Source organism: Erithacus rubecula (assembly GCF_903797595.1).
Source record: "Erithacus rubecula genome assembly, chromosome: 2".
Lineage (NCBI taxonomy): Eukaryota > Metazoa > Chordata > Aves > Passeriformes > Muscicapidae > Erithacus > Erithacus rubecula.
The window spans coordinates 53,276,807-53,295,700 of record NC_136685.1 but is presented as its reverse complement, the minus strand read 5'-3'; the positions used below and the strand labels follow the sequence as shown (position 1 = coordinate 53,295,700).

General features: G+C 38.7%; 1 protein-coding gene across 1 annotated transcript in view; it reads left to right on the top strand.

The window, feature by feature from the left end:
• MOXD1 (monooxygenase DBH like 1) overlaps positions 1 to 18,894 on the top strand; it is a 47,413-nt gene that overhangs the window by 16,687 nt on the left and 11,832 nt on the right. The window contains exons 5-7 of the mRNA XM_079297576.1: positions 13,171 to 13,350; positions 15,624 to 15,726; positions 18,235 to 18,401. Of these exons, the coding sequence (XP_079153702.1) occupies positions 13,171 to 13,350; positions 15,624 to 15,726; positions 18,235 to 18,401 (450 nt within the window). The remainder of the gene's footprint in view (positions 1 to 13,170; positions 13,351 to 15,623; positions 15,727 to 18,234; positions 18,402 to 18,894) is intronic.

The following is an 18,894-nucleotide window of genomic DNA, read 5'->3' as shown; positions in this document are numbered from 1 at the left end:
TGATCCATAAAACATTTTCTATTAACAGAACCAGTTACAATTTTGAAAAGATAGGCAGAACAGATGAAAGGGATTGCTTGGAGGCATTCAAATCAGATATTTTCGGGGTGGTCCTGCAGTGGTCCCAGAGTGGTGGACCTTGGCTGCTCTTCACATGGGAGAGCACTTGGCTGCCTCTCTGCAAACTCCTCCTGCAGCTATGTGTGCATTGGGCTGTTCTGCTGCTCTGAGCTTCAGGCAGTGGTGTGTGCCTCAGGCTCACTACCCAAGGGATTTTCACTTTTCTCATATGCAGAAGTCAGCCAGGAGCTTTCTCAGAAGCAGGTTTCTTAGAAAAAAGTGTTCCACTTATTAGCCCAGACTTTCTGGTGATGGGTTTAAGACTATGTCTTGCTGGGATTATTTGCAGTTCTCTGCAAATGTCATTATTCTGATCGGTCCTGAATGTGTCTTTTAATCACAATCCTGAAGAAAATTCTCTGGTTTCACCAATTGCACCTCAGGAAGAAACTCCACTGCAGAGGGATCACTCAGAAGGAGGGAGAGCAGGATCCACTGGTAGAGCAGACACACAGGCAGGTCCACACACCTACCTCTGCATGAAAATATTTCTGTCTCCCTGCTAAAGCCATGCTGAGGGTAGGTTCCTGGATGTGGGAAGCTGCACAGGCAGAGGCACCACTGCACCAGGGCTGGGAGCAGGCTGACAGAAACAGAGATGATCATCCCAGGGAGCACACCCTGAAAACAGGTCTCTGCAGCATCCTCCCCCTTGGAAATTCCCTGGTTTGTTACTTTCTTTTGCTTATACAATTAAAAAAAAAAAATTCAGTGGCAGCCAACTGGATCTCTGGAAATCTTGTAATTTTTGTGCTGTTCAGGTGTCCAATTTTCATGATTGTCCCTGTGTGTTGATATGTGTGTGCTGACACGCATCTCTCTATTTTGTGAAGTTGTAAGACTATTTGCCGGTAGTTTTTTTCTGTTTATTTGCTGAATTTATTTTTTCCTTGCTGTGAGCAGGCATCATGAAGAATGTTTGCCAGCAGCGAGAAAGTGAAAATTTGTCTCACATTCACAAGAAATACTTCCCAGTGTCTCAGTAAATAAAGCTCTTGCTTTATATTCAAAACTTCTTCTTAACTGCTTTTTCTACTTGTTGTTCTATAGATGCAGCTCCTTTTTATTGCTATCTTTAGTTTTTGTTTCAATACTCCATGTCTCTGTCACTTCAATTTAACTGTAGTGCTTATTCAAATAACTGCATTTGCTATGGATTCATTACTCTGTCTTCACATTTACATCTGCACATCTTCCATGTGCTTGAATGTTTTTTCTGCTGCAATTAAAAGACCAAAAGATTCAGTGTTTCTTCTACTGCCTCTAGATTTTCTGAGAATCCTGTAGACCTATGGTCTCCCTCTCCACCTGATGAATTGTTTAATTCTGTGTGTAAACTGCAAATTTAGAGCATATACTTGTGAAATACTGGTATGTATATCCTACATGCCAGGCATGCCATAATCTATTTGTGTGAAGCTTTTCAGCATAGCATGCCTGTGCGAGTTCCAACACTGTAAATTTCCCCCCTATGTTTTCTTAATTGCTTTTAAAAACACTGTGTTTTTCTCAGGAGAAGTAGTTCCCCAGGCTTCATCAGTAATAATTCCCTAGTCAAAAAGTGCCAAATATTGAATTTTACGCAAAGAGTAGAAAAACATTTGATATAAAATAAACCCCCAGTTGGGTAGTACAGTCACTTAGCTGTATCTGCATGTCTTTTCTCTAAGGATAATTCTTTTTTCCTTAGTTCTAAACTTTTTATGTAATTTAAAAACTAGTATAGGCAGAGAAATACCAGAAGAAATGCTGTGATGTGGCTATGTCCAAGAGCATAAAGTATTTCTGATTCTAGACTAGAACTTTTAAAATAGGACATCCTGTTTTAGAGGGCATTTGGCATTGGAAAGAGGATAGTAGTTGCATTTTGTAAGCTCTTGTAAGTTTTTGTTCTTGTATAAAGCAGTCCTTCCACGTGAATTAGTTGAACCTGCTTATGAGAATGGTGTGAGCAGATTTAGCTCTGCTGAAATGGGGAAGAAGCTCCACACTGGGGGCTAAGCTGTGTTGTCAAAATTCAGTATCTCTTCAGTGTAACTCATGAGTACCCAGGCAGCATATTTTCAGTAAATTTTCAGCTATAGAGATGGTCTTCCTCTCATCCAACTTGACTTATATAGCTGCTTAATGGACCTTACAGTGGAAAAATTAGCTGTTTGTATCATCCTAGAGGACTTGTCAGAAAAGTATGAGCTCAAGGACTCCTTGTATAGTTCAATCTCTCTCTCACTGATGGATGAGAGAACCCAGAACACCAGCCTGTATTGGGTGAGTAACTCCCAGATTAATGAATCAGGGGAGAAATATCCCAGCTAGAAAGGTCAGGGGAGAGAAGAGACTGTGATAAAAGCAAAAATTGCAAAATAATACTTTAAAAAAAAATTTGCCTATGGGACAATGATCTTTTCTCAACCACAACCCTGTGTAATTTTTTGGCACTAAGCTTATGATGTGACTAGTGAAGCAGGCTAATCATATAACTAGAAAAAAACTTAGTTACTTAGTCTTAGCTGTGAAGTGTTACATTAGGCATATTTTTATATCAGCACTAAAGTTTTCCATTGCTGATATCCTTAGAGGAGGGAGCCTCTTTTCAGTTGAAGAAAGGCCTGTGTTAGAACACACCAGCAGCTGCCAGTTAATCTTCATGCTCTCTTTTGGGGCAAACTGATAAGGAAGTAAAAACTCCAAAACACTTGTTGCCAAGGGTAACTCTGCTTTTTGACAGTGGAATGTTTCAGTAATACCAAAGACCCCAGTGTGAAAATACAAAGGGACTCCAGTTTAAGAGACTGATTGATTGGAAGCCAGAAGGGCAGCTTGCAGCCTGCAGTACCTAAATGAGGGCACTGATTTCTAACTTGAGTGATACCAGACAGTAACTGCTTGTTACTCTCTGGCCTGAACTTTTTTATTTTGCTAAATGTGATAACTCTAGCAAATTGCATCATACAGCCTGACATAAAAAAAATGTTCTATATTTTCCCATGCATTACCCTACAATGCAATTTCAGCCCCAGCAAATTAGATTGGCAACCAAACAATCATCTTATGCTGCAGAGCTTGTAAGCTCTCTGCCCTTTGATCTGCAGGGCTGGCTCTTCCATGCAAGCCTGAATTGGCCCATTAGACTTTGCAGTGCTAAAGATTCATGTAACTGTACAGCTGGAAATTAAAAGTTTCCCAAGCACTGTCTGAGAAAATAACAGAAATACATTATTCTCTCATATTCTGCTAATTTTTTTCATATGCAAAATGGTTTAAGGTATTATTCCATTCTGTGATCACAGATTTTACTGTCCTACCAAACTTTATATTTCTTACATATTTTTATTTTGCAATAGTCTTCTTTCATTTCACTTGTGTATCTTAACCATAAGAGTTCTTAAATTAAGTTATTTCTAGATTATTTATTCATTCCATACTTGGTATGCAAAAGTAATTTACTTCATTTCTGTCATCAGCAACATTGAATGTCTAGTTAATTTAATCAATTTTCTTTGATTTTTGCTTTCTAAATAAAAACAACATTCATCCATCATGACAATGCATTGACCACACCAGCAGGTGGTAGGAAAATATGTGTGCTCTGTGATTTTTTGAGTTAAATAAAAGTCAGATGACAGCAGCCTTATTTTAAATATGACCAAAAATAAGCATGGAAAATCAGAAAGTGCAATTTTTTGAAGATATCTGGGTTTTACCTCCCAATTCTGAGAAGATTTGTGGGGTGATCTTCAGGAGATCATTGCTATTATTAACCCTGTTTTGTCTTGTGCAATGTCTTTACTTTTTTCTTCCTCATCCTTAGCTTTATAATAATTTTAAAGTAAACCTTTGACTAGGCGATGCACTGAAAAGATAGCAAAATTGTCTGCAGCCAAACATCCAGCACATCTTATCATAGCAGGCAACAAAACCCTTCAGGGGAGCATTGGGCCTTAGATGAGCTGTTCCAGAGCATCTTTTGTGCAGGTACCAGAACAGCAGGCTCATAGGTAGCAAAATCACACTTGATGGAGCTTGTGATAGATCACAGAACAAATCTAGCTTGGTCCTACTAGCATCTTGGCATTGTCTCTGAAGAGCAACCTTCTAATTCAGACAAATCACACTGTAGCAGCATCTTAAACAAATTTTCAGTAAGGCAAATTAAGTTGCTCCAATGGTGTTTAAATGGAGCAGAACTTTCTATTCCTATCTAATTCATGTATTTGTCTTCTGCACCAATCTTTTAATCTGCAACACCAGCTACTGGTGTTAGTTTTTAGAAAATGATATTATGACTCTCTCTGTCTTTGCTTTCACTTGCAATGTACAGTAGTCACACTATGAACAGAGCACAGATTCATAAACTCCACAGTAGTAACACTGGAAAAAGGGACAGACAATGGTCAGAAAAAGGCCTCTCCACCATGTCCACACATAGCAGACTCTATTGGGTTTGCATGGCCCTGTTTGGTGGAAGGGGGCTACAGGGTGGCTTCTGTGAGAAGCTGCCAGAAGCTTCCTCCATGTCCAGCAGAGGATGGACATGCCACTGGCCAAGGCTGGGCCCATCAGAAATGGTGGGAGCACCTCTGGGATAACAGATTTAAGAAGAAGAACAAAAGAGACTTATTGTGCAGATGTAATTGTGGCCAGTGAATAGCAGAGTGAGAACATGCAAGAGGAACAACTATTCAGACCCCAAGGTCAGTGCAGAAGGAGAGGCACGAACTGCTCCAGGTACTGGAGCTGAGATTCCTTTGTAGTTTGTGGTGCAGACCAGGGTGAGGCAGCTGAGCCCCTGCAGGATCACAGGGATGGGAGATCCACCTGGTGCCCCTGGAGGATCACAGGGATGGGGAGATCCACCTGCAGCCCCTGGAGGATCACAGGGATGGGGAGATCCACCTGCAGCCCCTGGAGGATCACAGGGATGTGGAGATCCTCCTGCAGTCCCTGGAGGAGCCCAGCTGGAGCAGTGGATGCCTGAGAGGAGGCTGTGAATCTGTGGGAAGGACCCTGGAGCAGGGTCCTGGCAGGGAGCTGCAGGCCCATGGAGAGAGGAGCCCATACTGGAGCAGGTTTCCTGGTTGGACTTGTCACCCTGTGGGGAGCCTACACTGGAGCAGGCTGTGCCTGCAAGACTGCATCCCAAGAACAGTGACCCACCTTGGAGCAGTTCATGGCAAGTGTTGCCCATTGGATGTACTCACACTGGGGAAGCTCATGGAGGACTGTCACCATGACAAGGACCCCACCCTGGAGCAGGGGAAAGACTCCTCTCCTTGAGCAGGGGGAGGCACAAGGTGTGATGAACTGACCACAACCCCCTTTCCCCATCTTCCTGCACTGCTGTGACCTCTCCATTATGGGCCTTAAGTTGCTGGGACTGAAACTGTGTCTTTCTGTTTTGTGAAGTGACAGCCACCATTTTGGTTTCTAGATAATTGCTATGGCATAATTGAATAAATATGAAGTCTTTATTGCCTACCCATTTCGGCCTTAGACCTGAAACATATTGGGTTACATACTACTTTATTATGATACTGTTTTCATAAGGAAGTAACTGTGTTAGTGATTAATTGCCAATTAATTCAACTTTCAGTCAGCTGTGCTGAGATTTTGGCCATCCTGAGGACTGCAGCCACTGCCAGTGGCTGTGCTGCTCAGGAGTACAATGAGTGTACTGCCAGGATGCATCACCCAATGAAACATGTTCTTGCTTGACCTGAGCTTTTTGTGAGATTGCTCCTCAGGGTTATAGTTTTTAACTATTACTAAATGCATTATCTTAAATCTTCAGGCATACGTCAGGCAGAAGCAATGTTTTATTGGTATTTCTTTGAGGTATACTTCTTTTGGATTTAGTCTAAATTACTGTGACTCTTTAAAGTCTGAGACTCCTTATGAGTGTCAGAGTTCTAGGTAATTATTTAGGAATAAGAATTTAAGAATGGCCTGAAAGGCAGAGAGGACAAGTTCTAAACTCATCTCACATTTTCAAATGTTTTGGCTATTGTTTATCATGTTTTTTGATTCCACTTTCTCAATTAAAATATTTAAGTTATTCAGCAGAGTGACCTGCAAAAATTCTGGATTTTTGTGATTACAATGTATGGAGATAGAAGGATTTATGTCAATTTAGATATATAGCCTTCTCTCCAAGCTAAAAGCACAGCAACAGATAAATTTTACCTGAAAGTACATATTCTTTTCCAATAAAAAAATCTAAAGCTTGCAACAGAGGTATGGTAATTACTTCTTAATGCAGTATATTAATAAAGCCTAAATAAGAGCCTTAGTTGAACAACATGGTCACAGAATAAACAAATCCTTTTTTTACACCCAGAATAGGAAATATCTGTGCTTTGAATAAGATTTTCCTTTCACTTGGTGAGGACCTTTCCTCCTCAGTGATGTTAGAATTTTTGTTCTATGTTTAAAAGAATATCCAAAACCACTTAAGCCCAAATGCCAACAAGACAGTTTAAATTAATCAATCAATCCATCAATCAATCAATCAATCAGAGAACATTGTTATTTCAAATAAAAAGTATTTTTGGCATTTGAATATCACTTTGGGGTAAAAGAAAACCTCCACACGTATTAAGTACAAATCACACACGTTTCAATGTCTAAAATTGCATGGAAGTTTCAGCCTGGAAAATTCCTATCCTCCAAGGAAACCTTACCTAGTCACATTATGAGATTAGGGCTGGGCATGGTTTCTGTTGCCTGGGCATTTTTCTTGTCTACATCTCCTTTTTCATTTAAATACAAAAATCAAGAGCTGTCACCAAATGCTCAGGTTATATTTTTCTCCAGCTGGAAGGTATGAAAAATGTCCATGAGAATAATTTGGGTTAACATTTTTGCCTTAGAAGGACAATTCAAGTTAAGCAGTAATGCTCCCGTTGTACCTCAGATGTAATCATCCCTGATGACCATGAGGGACCCAGAAGCAGTGGCTTTGCCCTGCTTCCTGAAGTTAACTCACCAAAATAGACATCTTTCCAAGTAGCACAATATAAACTCAGAAGAATTTGGAATAAAGAATGATTTAAAGGAATTTGTTAGAGGTGATGACTGAATTTAGGATCTGGGTTGTGAGGAAAACAGAAATGAGCACTAAGCTGTGCAAGTGCAAATGATCTCAGGAAAGATTACAGCAGCTATTAGAGTCCATGCTGGACTACAGCCAGCAGACCACTGGAAGTGCCTCCTCCAGCTCTAACTACTGTGTGTCATTAATTTAATGCTTTCTGACAGGCAGGGCAGGGTGGGAGCATGGGGAGGGTGGTCCCTGCCTGACCCCAGAGTGCCTTAACTCTGGGCTGGAAGTCGGCAGCAGACTCGTGTCCCAGATGTGACACTGGTGCAGGCAGGCTCTCCTAGTAACATGAGATGGCTGTTTGTTATCAGTGTTAAAGTTCTGGTCTGCCCTGGAGCCATGGACTTCAGCATCTACCCCAGCTCAGGGTGTGTTTCCCGCTCTTCTTTTAGCTCAGCACACCTCTGGGGTTTGTGCAAGCAGCAGTTCTAGGCAGCAAATGTCTGGTGTTTTCTTTCAGAATATAGGAAAATAAAACCATACTACTGAGAGTTTTTTTCTGGAATATATAGGTTTTTTTCTGAAAAAGACCCAACTTTAAAAAGGCAAATATTTTAAGTATTTGCTTTCCTGAAGAAAAATCGAAAACCCTAAAAGTGATGTTTTCGATAAATATTTGATCATTTCACAATTGCATTTTGAAAAACTCAGAAAAAATCTTGATGAATTTTAATGAGAAGAAATCATGTTACCCTTTGAAAAAGCTTCCTATGTCAGATAGTTCTTTTTAATATATGTGCTTGATACACATTTTCAGAAGTACAAAGACCAAAGTCTCTAAGTTAGAGATATGGCAAGTTCATATCAATGAATTAATCAACCACAGACTAGAAACCCTCCTAGATATAGCAGTGCTAGTATAAAAATCAAGTTTTTACTCTCTGTTTTGAGACTAAAGAACTACATTTTCTTCCCTGTGTCACCACTGTCTACCTACATGAGGTGTTGTGTAAGGCTGCAGCCTTATTCAGAATAATTTATATTGTAGTATACTGTACCATCATGTCTTTAAAATGTAAGATTGTTCAAGCCAGAAAAAAGAAAATAATTATTTTCTTTGATACATTATTGTAGAAACATTGTTGCAAACAGATCAGGATCCTGTTGCTATTTCCATATGCAAAAATAAAGTCAGTTTTTTGTTTTCTGACACTTAGTGGGCCATATTTTCTAAATAGGGACACTATGGTGAGACTATGGATGTATTTGAATAGCTTCTGTCATTTGCAACAGCAGGCATAAAGAACAAACCATCTTTATTACCATCAAAGAAATCAGAACAACTAAAAAGGTAGAAAAACAGGAATGAGCAAGAAAGACTTTCATGTTTCTGGGGATCCTTTTTAACTAAGGAAACCCAACTTCTTGGACCACTTGAGATGTATGCATTTGCCTCTTACTTAATACACACATTAGTATCTTGACCCTGCTTATCATCAGCTTGAAATGCAACACATTGTAATGTTAAAATTTTGGCTTCTTTTATAAGGGAAAAAATCCCCAAAACATATGACAATGTTCAGATTGTGTAATAGATAAAGTGATAATAAGAAACAGAGAGGAGAGGAAGAAAAATTGATGATGAGTAAGCCAGTCCTGGCAGATACAAACATTTTCTTTGTTCATGTGATGTCAGCCTGTTGCCTAAAATAGGGCTTCTGTTAAAGTGAGAAGTGAACAGCACATATATCATTTGGTTTAACATTATGATGACCAGGAAATTTTAAACTTTTTTTTTTTTTTGGAAAATCAGCATTTTCACAAGTCCTAAAAGGTTCAGTACCATGAAGGGAGCTCTGTAAAACCTCTCAGCCTGCCTAATGAGTACAAACCAAGCACCATGACCATAACCCATCCTTTTGATTGAAGGTAGTGCCTTCACTTACATTTGAATGTGATGTATTTAAAATACCTCCTTCCTTGGGAACCCTGATTTGAAATGCTGAGGGTTTATGGTACAGCTATTATTTTTTACCTCTGTTAGTGGGAGTCAGGTTCATGCATGTCAGTGTGCTCAGTTTGAAGGACTTTTTGGCCAAGCTTTCAAGAAGGATGGAGAGGAAGAAGCATAGAGCAAATAATCATGAATAATAAACCGTGATCTTCTTCCTGCAGGTTTCATGAAAAACAGGAGAGATTGTGCCTTGTTGCATGCACTTATGTTTTGCAATCCCAAACACTTTGGGCATTTTGATGTAGAGTGGATGTAGGGCTTTTGTTCTCCATGCCTCTGGCAGTTAGGAAATGTCAAGCAGAAAATGTTCTTTGCCTGCAGGGGAAGAAGTCACCGAGGTGCCCGGTGGTGCAGTAACTCTGCAGGCTTATTCACAACACAGCAAAGAGATGAACCCTGACAGCTGGGTCTTCCTTGCATGCCAGCAACAGTGGAAATTCCACAGATGAGCCTCAAAGAATGAAGTAAAATGGGGAAGATAGGTAGTCATATGCAAATTCCTTTTTAGTCTCCTTTAAGTTTCTTTCTTTACTTCTTTGGCCAACAAGAGGTTGGTAGGAAGTGGTGAGGACAGAGGAAGGAAATACAGCTCAAAGTCACAGGTTTCTTCATAATTAATGAAAATGAAAGGTGGATTCCCACTTTCACTACAACCCATCTAAATTACTCAATTATTGCTTATCTGGCTCAAAGTGTCATTTTAGAGTCCCCTTGTAGTAAGAGACCAGAGCAAACAAGGCTGTGTATAAATAAGAATCCAAATAAAATTTACTGTTCACTTAAATCTGCTTATAGTTTATATATTATTATTATTATAGTTTAATGACTATTATGTACTATGCCTGCTTTTACCACCTCTTTTGGGGTCTATTTCACTTTTTTGCCTTAGTATGCCACTTCAAATTATTTTCTTTCCATAAGTATCCTAAAAGTTGCACAAATTAACAGAATGGTCTTGGCAACTCTTCAGAGCTGGTCCTCTATCATTATGGCAGGAAAAGTAGAGCTCTGAAAATTATGTTATCTTTCATTGAGGTACAAGTACTCTGGTTTACAGGCCAGCCTGATCTAGATACTTAAATATAGATACCTGCTTTAGAAGCTAATTTTACACCTAGGACTACTTATGTGCACTTTTAAATGCATTAATCATTTCCTGAATTTGAGGAATTTAGCCTTATTTGAAAAACTCATTTGTTGTTCATCATTACTTGTAAGGTTGGCCAGAAAACACGATTTTGTTTATTTGAGGGGGAAAAAATGAGGTTTGGGAGTTTCTTTTTGGCTTGGAGCAAAGTGATCTGTACAGATGTTCTTTGTGGAAAGTCAGAGAGGAAGTGTGAGTCAGCTTAAATAACCAATTTATTCTATAAACTGAAATGACCAATAGCTGAGTAAATAGGGCAGCACTCACCTGGGATGTAGAAGGGAACATTTAAACCCCTGCTCCAGCTAAACACTACAATAGAGTATGAGACTGTATTTTTGTTAATTTTCTTTTTTGCCAATGTTATTCTAGCAAGTAAATACAGTTAGCTATTCTTCAGATCAGAGAAGTGTCTAAGGGCTCTGGTCCTCTTCCTTCTCTTGTTTCATTTAAAAAAAAAATGCTGTGAGCCTTAGGGAGCTAGCCATTAAAATATTTTTATACATTTTGGAACAATGCAGGATTAATGAGATTTTCCTAAGATTTTTTTTTTGTTAGAATTTTGACCACTCTAATATTTTATTTCTTTCTTTCTTATTTATATGCTGTTTAAAAGTGGAAGGAGAAATTTCTCTTTAACCTAGTTGTAGTATAAATGTGTGAAAAGCATAACTTCACTGCTACTCTTCATTATTTGTGTAAGGATTTGTTCTAGTTTTTTTTTCTTTTCTTCACTTAACAAAGCTGAACAAAGCTGCTTTTTGAAGTGCTGTAATTATTTAGGTAGCTGACACTAAAAACCAAAGACAGGATGTGAGTTTCTAATTTTGGTGATGTCCCATTGTCTTGAGGGAAGCTGATTTTGAAGTAGTGGTTGCAAGCACAGCAGGTGCTGGAATCTCATAGCAGGAGGCAGAAATATCTCATGTTGGGACAAAAGTTCTCTTTTTTCTTGGTAGATATAGGGATAATATTCCCATAACCATTTCCTTGACTAGCATACACAGTATGCAGGGTTTCAAAATTCTTGTATGTATGTATACATTCTGGTATTTAATGTATAAGCTGCCATGTTATGACTGTGTTTGGTCTCTGCAGTACTTGGATAAATATAATGGTGTATGATGGAGCAGAGGAAGAAGCAACATCAAGCTGGAATGGATTTCTGAATCTTTGTCATTCAGTCTGATATATTTAGGAATACATTCTTATTTCACAGAAAAACTGGCTCTTCTTCGAAAATACCTTTTACTTCTATAGTGCAGTAATTTACAATGATGGTAATGCTAACTGCAACTGGGATTACTGAGATCAGTACAGATGATCTCTTATGGAGTATTTCAGTCTTGCCTCCAGAATAAAACCTTGGTGCATCTGAATCCATTGGCATCCTTCCACTGATTTCTAAGTGCAGTGAGGTGGGTTGTGCTCTTCTTGGGTGGACATGCTGGGTACTCAGCAGCATCTGAACTCCCCAAGAGCCCAGCTTCAATGTACTTTAAAGCTTCATGTCAGCAAGTGTGGCCTTCATGCACACAGGCTGTGGCTGCTTCCTCCTACCCTTCCTCTTTTGTAATTAATCTAGAAGTTTGAACAAAATGCAGAGAGAGAAATTGTGTTTGCAATATTTTAATAATGTAATAAACTGCTCCTGCTTACCCTGTTCTTGTCCTCCAGTAGCACATGAATATGCTTGCAAAATGAAATGGATGCAAATTTAGGATGCATATATATTCTTTTTCTGGTTAAAGTAACCTTCTCTTTCCTATTACTGAAAGTCAATACTACATGGCACCCTGCATCTTAAGAGCAGCATTGTCAAAGCTTTACTTTTCTTGTGAAAATATTAATCTTTATCTTATTGAACTTGAAGTTAGACATGCTAGAATAGCATGAAATCTTTGAAAGCAAAAGCAAGGGAAAAACACCTTTCATTTTAATAGTGTCTTCTGTATGCTGACATTTTGTGGAACATGATTGTTCTGTAATGCAAAATAACTCTTTTCAAAAGTATTCATATTTGCCCCAGGGACATAATCTCTGACAGAGATGATTTAACATCACCCATCCAAACAGAGAGTGAACACTTACATGGAAATTAAATAATTTTAGTCTACATGGAAGTTCTGTGGTCTAATTATACTGGGGGCACTGGAGCACCACTGTGAGCCCTCCAGCTCATCACTGCCACAAACAGGAGCACCCAACCTCTCAAGAATGACTTCATGTTGGTAAAGTCATTACAACTGAGCAGAATTAAAAAATAATAATTCTAATTTCTTGTAGCTGTCAAAAAAAATTTGAAAGTCTATTTTGAGCTGCTGATGAATGTGGGGTATACCTCCAGGCTCACCCTAGATATCCAGCATTTATGTGAAGCTGTAATTTGAAATAGTACAAAAGAGGCAGAAACAGGGATGAAAACCTCTGAATAGTTCAGACACCAAGCTGGTTCAGCAGAACACACTTGCAGCTGGTTTGTATCCCCCTTTCTGCTGGAATGTGGCTAAACAAGATTGGGCAGGGAGAAAGAAAAGTGACAGTGCAAGGCTAGAATGGGAGAAGAGAGAACAAGCAAGATTGTAGTAGAGGTTTTGTCCAGATTTGGAATGTCTTTCCTGCCCCTCATTGATGTACTAGGGCAAAATGAAAACTTTGGAAACTTCATTCCTTGACTTTGTAGAGTGCTGGGGTTACATCTCATGCTAAGTATGACCTAACATAGGGTCTCCTCTTTTGAAATAAAAGTGCCATAGAATTTTTAGTCCTGTCTTCATACCTGCATTGAAATAGTCACACTGAGATATGTTTTCTTTTTTTCCCCCTTCCTTTTTATTTTACCACTGATAGGTTGAGCCATTGATCCAGAAAGGCCACGAGAACCTGGTGCACCACATCCTGCTCTACCAGTGCAGCAGCAATTTGAATGACAGTGTTCTGGACTATGGGCATGAGTGTTACCATCCCAACATGCCAGACTCTTTTCTTACATGTGAGACAGTCATTTTTGCTTGGGCCATTGGAGGAGAGGTAGGATGAATGTCTGTCTAGCATGGTTCATCTATGGGACTTTGTGAGGGCGTGTGTCATCATGAAATGTCTTCCTAGCATATTAGTGATTACTTAATCTGTCTGTTTATGTGGGTACAGGATCTCAATCCCTAAATGCCTCCCCAGTAAGTCCTCGACCTCCTCTTGGCTTTTCAAGTTTGTAAAGTAGTGGTCATCCTGAGTGACAGCCCAAAAGTAATGAAAATATTATAGAGGGAGCTGATGCCTTAGGGGAGAAAGATAGCTTTGGAGCATGGAAAACTTGTCCCATCTGATGTGGAAATACAGTGCCTCCAGCAAGGACCACTATCTGCTACCTGTGGATAACGACAGAAAGAAAAGCAGCATCTGTAGGTGGCTTCATAAAAGACACAGAGACACAACTCTCCAAATGAAGTTACACATAAATTTGATTAATTTTGTGCCTCACCAGGACCTGGTTTCACTATTGCCCCATTCAGGTATATCATTCTGAAGTTTCCTAGCTGTCCAAAGCAACATCATTTCTATGCAGGAGAGATCCTGTGCTGGTGCAGAGCCAGCATAAGGACCACTTTGCTAATGGCAGTGGGGCTAATCTACAGAAAATACAGGCTGTGGTGCCATTACTACCCCAGGCTGTGTTTGCAATTTATTTCATGTTAATTTAGGCTGCAGTTAATGCTTTCAGCTGACATAACACAGCATGACTGCCAAAAGAAAGCCAGCTCTTTATGCCCTTGATTCACTGTGTGCCCACCCAAACAGTGGTTTGAGCACAGAGAGGGACTGGGGTGATGATACTTTCTGGAACCTCCTTTTGGCAGCCTGCAGTCCCAAATCATCTGCAAATGCTGCAGTGTGAGGAAGCAAGAGTTGTTAAATGGGCCCATCAAAAGAAGTTTAATCCACTACAAGCATTGTCCCTGGTGTATGCTTTGTGCATTTTTGCCACCAGCTATGCTCTGACCTAGTATTTGTACTTTCAGCTGTCTTAATCTAAGTGAAATTAAGAATTCATATAAATAAGTTATTTGACATGCTCTATGGAGGTTTTTGCAAAGATGATCCTGTTGTTAAATACCTGTAGAGAGGCATCTGACAGATCTGGGTTACATTTGGGTTTGCCCAAGTACCCATTTCACTAACTTTAGCTTACCCTTATGCAGAATGAAGGTGATAATAATTTTTACTATATACTACAATTAATTCATCAATGTCCATCAAGCATCAGAAAGTTGGAATCTCAAACTGCACATTTCAGAAAGTTAGAATATCAAATTGACTATTAAAATATTCACTATATACTATAAAATTATGCAGATTAATTCCAATTAAACTGAATTTGGTGAATTAGTTCACTTACTGGTATTTTGGTTTGAACGGGGAGTAAGCTTTTGAAGTAAATCTCCCAGTTATCCCCACTTACAAGATTTGTTTATCATCATGAGTGGTTTGAGAATTTGCACAAGCCTCTCTGGTATGAAGTTACAATAAACATGCAGGGGTGAGCCCAGCACCTTTGGCAACAGATGGGGTTCAGTACATGGGACCTGACCAGAGCTTGTCCAGAGGAGCATCATTCCAGGGCAGTGGGTCCAGCACAAAGAGTTTCACATGCAGAGATACTTCTTTCACTATTGGCTTGCCATAAAATAGCCATAAAAATCACCTTTATTGTTCAAACAATTTTATTTAGAATACAGTTACTTGTGCACAAAAAAGCAAGTTAATTATATGCAACCTCAGTATTCCCTGGAAACTACTCCTTTTAGAAACTGGGAACATTTAAAATGTTGATTTGCTTCTTCACAAGGGTTTTATTGTCCGACTAAGTGCTTGACGATGCAATGTTTGTAAGTTTAAAATGGAATTTTCCTTTTTTGCTCAAACAATAAATACAGAATAAATAATCATAAGATCATAGGATAATGCAAGTTGGAAAGAACCTCAGGAAGTCTCCAATCCAGCCTCCTACTTAAAGCAGGGTCAGAGGTGAGATAAGACTAGTTTGCTCAGAGCCTTCTCCTCTGGGAAGCATGGGATCTATTATTTTACATTCACATATTAATTTTATTGAGTACATGATAGGAATTTTTATCTCAATGCTATGTTCAGAAAGCTGTAAAAGAAGTTATATTTGTAAATGTTATCATTTATATGATCGTATCATTTCAAGAAGGAGTCAATGTAGTTACAAAGAGAAATTAACTCTTAACCATGACAAAAAGCATTTCAACTCTGTATTCCCTTCTGTGTGTATTGATTTCCAGGGCTTCACCTACCCCCCTCATGTTGGGTTATCCATTGGCACAGCAGCTGACCCTCTGTTTGTCCTTATGGAGGTGCACTATGACAATCCATCTTTCACAGAAGGTTTGTAGCCTCACATGCATTAAAACATGCCAGACTGGAAAATGTACTGCACACAACTGCTCATACCTGCACTGCATGGCAAACAGAGCAAATAAAAAGCTGAGGGTAGTGTTTTCCTGATCAATAGCTCTTGGTTCACAGTGTTTTTCCCACTGTCCTTGAATTATTTTTGTAATATTTTTTTAGATAAACATCTAAACTGAACTGCTGGGAGTTTCTGAAGTAGAAGTATAGACTCAGGTTTCTAGACCATTCACTGGGTAAAATCAGTTTATCTTAAAAGATAAGCTTTTAATTTATAATGGTGGTTTAATATTGTTCTTCTTGAATTTAATTTATATTTAAAAGAAGTAAAAGGAAGAAATTAAGGATCCCAGGAAAATCAGGGGAACTTTGAAGATACCTTAGGGACAGATACTTTTTTGTTCTGAAGCAGAAGTTTATTAACCTACTGTAACTGAGAATATTGTGGTGGTTATTACATATTAACTAAGTAAAATCCAATGCAGGATAGTATATTGGCCCTTCTTTACACCCCTAAGTTAAAATAAAATTTTCCATGTGGGCTATGGCTTTCTACCTTACTGTTGCTTCCCATCTTCATCTTTTAAATTAATTATCCTAATTTTTTAAAAAATTTAGTGACAGACTCGGCTTTCAGTATGTGGGATACAATAAACTTCATTTGCATCCTCGATATTGTGTACTTTCTCATCAAATGTTGTATGACAGCCCAAGAAGTCACATGCTGAGAAACTGTGTCTGATGTGGTTGTGTGCCTAAATCCATAATTTTGTTTTAATTGACTGTGCTGTACGATAGTGTTGGTTTATCTGAAGTAACACATATGAATATATAAAAAACTGGAAATCAGTAATGTTTTGTTTCTTTTTAAGCAATAAGAACAATTCTGCCTGGCTGGCAGAGTCTCAAAAGAGCTGAGAAAATTCAGGCAGCGTAGGCAGAGCAGGGTGTTTGTAATCCAGGTCATGCTTCACCCTCTCCCTGGCAAAATACACAGTGTGAGATTGTGCCAGGAGTGCAGGAGAGCAGACCTGAGTGCTCCATGTGCTTCAGGCTGAGTTCTCCTGACACAACAGCAAACATGCCACTGGGTCACCTTCCTTTGTGTGTTTTGGCACCTGCATTTGCCCAGTTTGGGTCTTGTGGTGAAAAGCTGCACTGTTTGCCTCACAGTGTGACCTGGGGTAATGTTTTCCTATGTGACTCAGATTGGTAGTGACTTTTGGCTCCCAGTTAGGAGGACTTGAAACATTTTTTAGTTTAACATGAATGTGTTTTACTGTTTCTGGTTTTGTAGTCCTTAACATTCACTTCAAGTTGATGTGGTTGTACAAATATCTACAAGGAGGGAGTGAGTATGGGTTTCCAAATGCTAAAGTTGGGATGTTATGGGACACAATATATCACCTTAAATGTGATTCATATGTTGCAGGAGGTCTCATGGATGATTTCCATTCTTAATTGGCTATGCACAGTTAATATCCTTTATTCATTAATAATTATATGCACTACTCCATCTTAAGTATCTTAGTGGGTAACAGTCCCTGCTCTGTCCCTCTGCCATTTGCTTATCTTAAAATAGACTGCTGATATCATCTTGATGTAAAAATTGACTTCAGGCACTGCTAAGTCTGTTTTGCTTTTCAGAAGACTAATATAGGTCAGTAGGAAGCATCTTACCTTCTCTGAGATATTTGTTATGTTTCCTGCATTTTTCATTTTCAAAATTGAAATTATTTCAGTTACTATCCAAAAATACAAAGAAATGAAGAGATGAACTAAGAGAATATAGTTCCTGTGTAAACACAAATTAATCCTTTTTTGTGTATATCTTGACTAATAAAAATGACTAATAGAACACAAGTATTCTAAGAATTTAAATGTTAAAGGCAACATAAATTAGTATTAGATGCGCTGACAAATACATATGGCTAAATATATGTGGGTGAACAAAATAGATTTGTATTATTCTGACTTAAAAACACAGTCTTCAAACTGCAGGCTTTGGTTCTTTAAACTAATTTTTGAAATCAAGATAAGTCTTTGAGTCAGGGCAATATTAAAGTACTCTGTAATTCTCTTGTCTGCTTCACTCGAGGTGTGGGTCTACAAGTCTGGGATTTAATAAGGAAATTTTCATGTTTAGTTGATGCTCTCTTGATTGGAGAGATTGTAAAAGGGATGTATTTTTCATCTCAGGCTGTAATGTAACAGGCAATTCAACGGAAAAATGTAATTAATTGTAGGACCCAAGATGAAGAAACAGACAAAATTCTCAACTAGAAAACAACATATGGCAAGAAAATTTTAAAGAGAAAAACCACACATGGTTTCACTAACTTCCATGTTATAGAGATGGATTCCTTGATTTTCATGTAGAAAACTTGTGACATATCATGAAAAACATGGAGTGATTCAGTTTGGTTTTTTTCTTCTTTAAAAAACTGATTTTTAGCCATGGCTAACTGTGTTCTTTTGTTGCAGGCTTGATAGATAACTCTGGTTTGAGGCTAATTTATACTCCAGTCTTAAGGAAATACGATGCTGGGGTTATTGAAGCCGGTCTTTGGGTCAGCCTCTTCCACAATATCCCACCAGGCATGCCTGAATTTGTGTCAGAGGGTCACTGCACACTGGAATGTCTGGAAGAGGTATGTCCCTTGCCTGAATCCACTGGTTTTCATTCATGGAAATAATTGGAAGAGTCACTTGGGAACTTGAGAACCTCTTGGGAAGATTGACAGTTAAAAGATATAAGCAAAGGTATCTGGTGGTACATGTCCTCCAAAATGTCTTCTTTTTGAACTGGATACTTGGCATGCTCACTTCTCAGGCTGCTTTACTTGAGTAATAATGGATGATATAGAGCTTGCAATGTTTTAATTTTGTGTTCAATATGTAAGCATACTCTGCTTTCCGTGACAAAGCTGTTAAATAACTCAGAATAGCTAGCCCAGAAAAAAAATGTTGAGACTAATTCAGACCTGGGCATGGGCAAAAGGCTTCTATTGATGAAGTGAAAGCCTGAAAAGTATCCTTACACCAGCCACAGAAACTGAAGACTTGAACAGGTTTTACATTTATTAAGTATTTGGTGACATTAAGATAATTTAAATATCTCTGCAGGTAATAGAAGCATTGCCT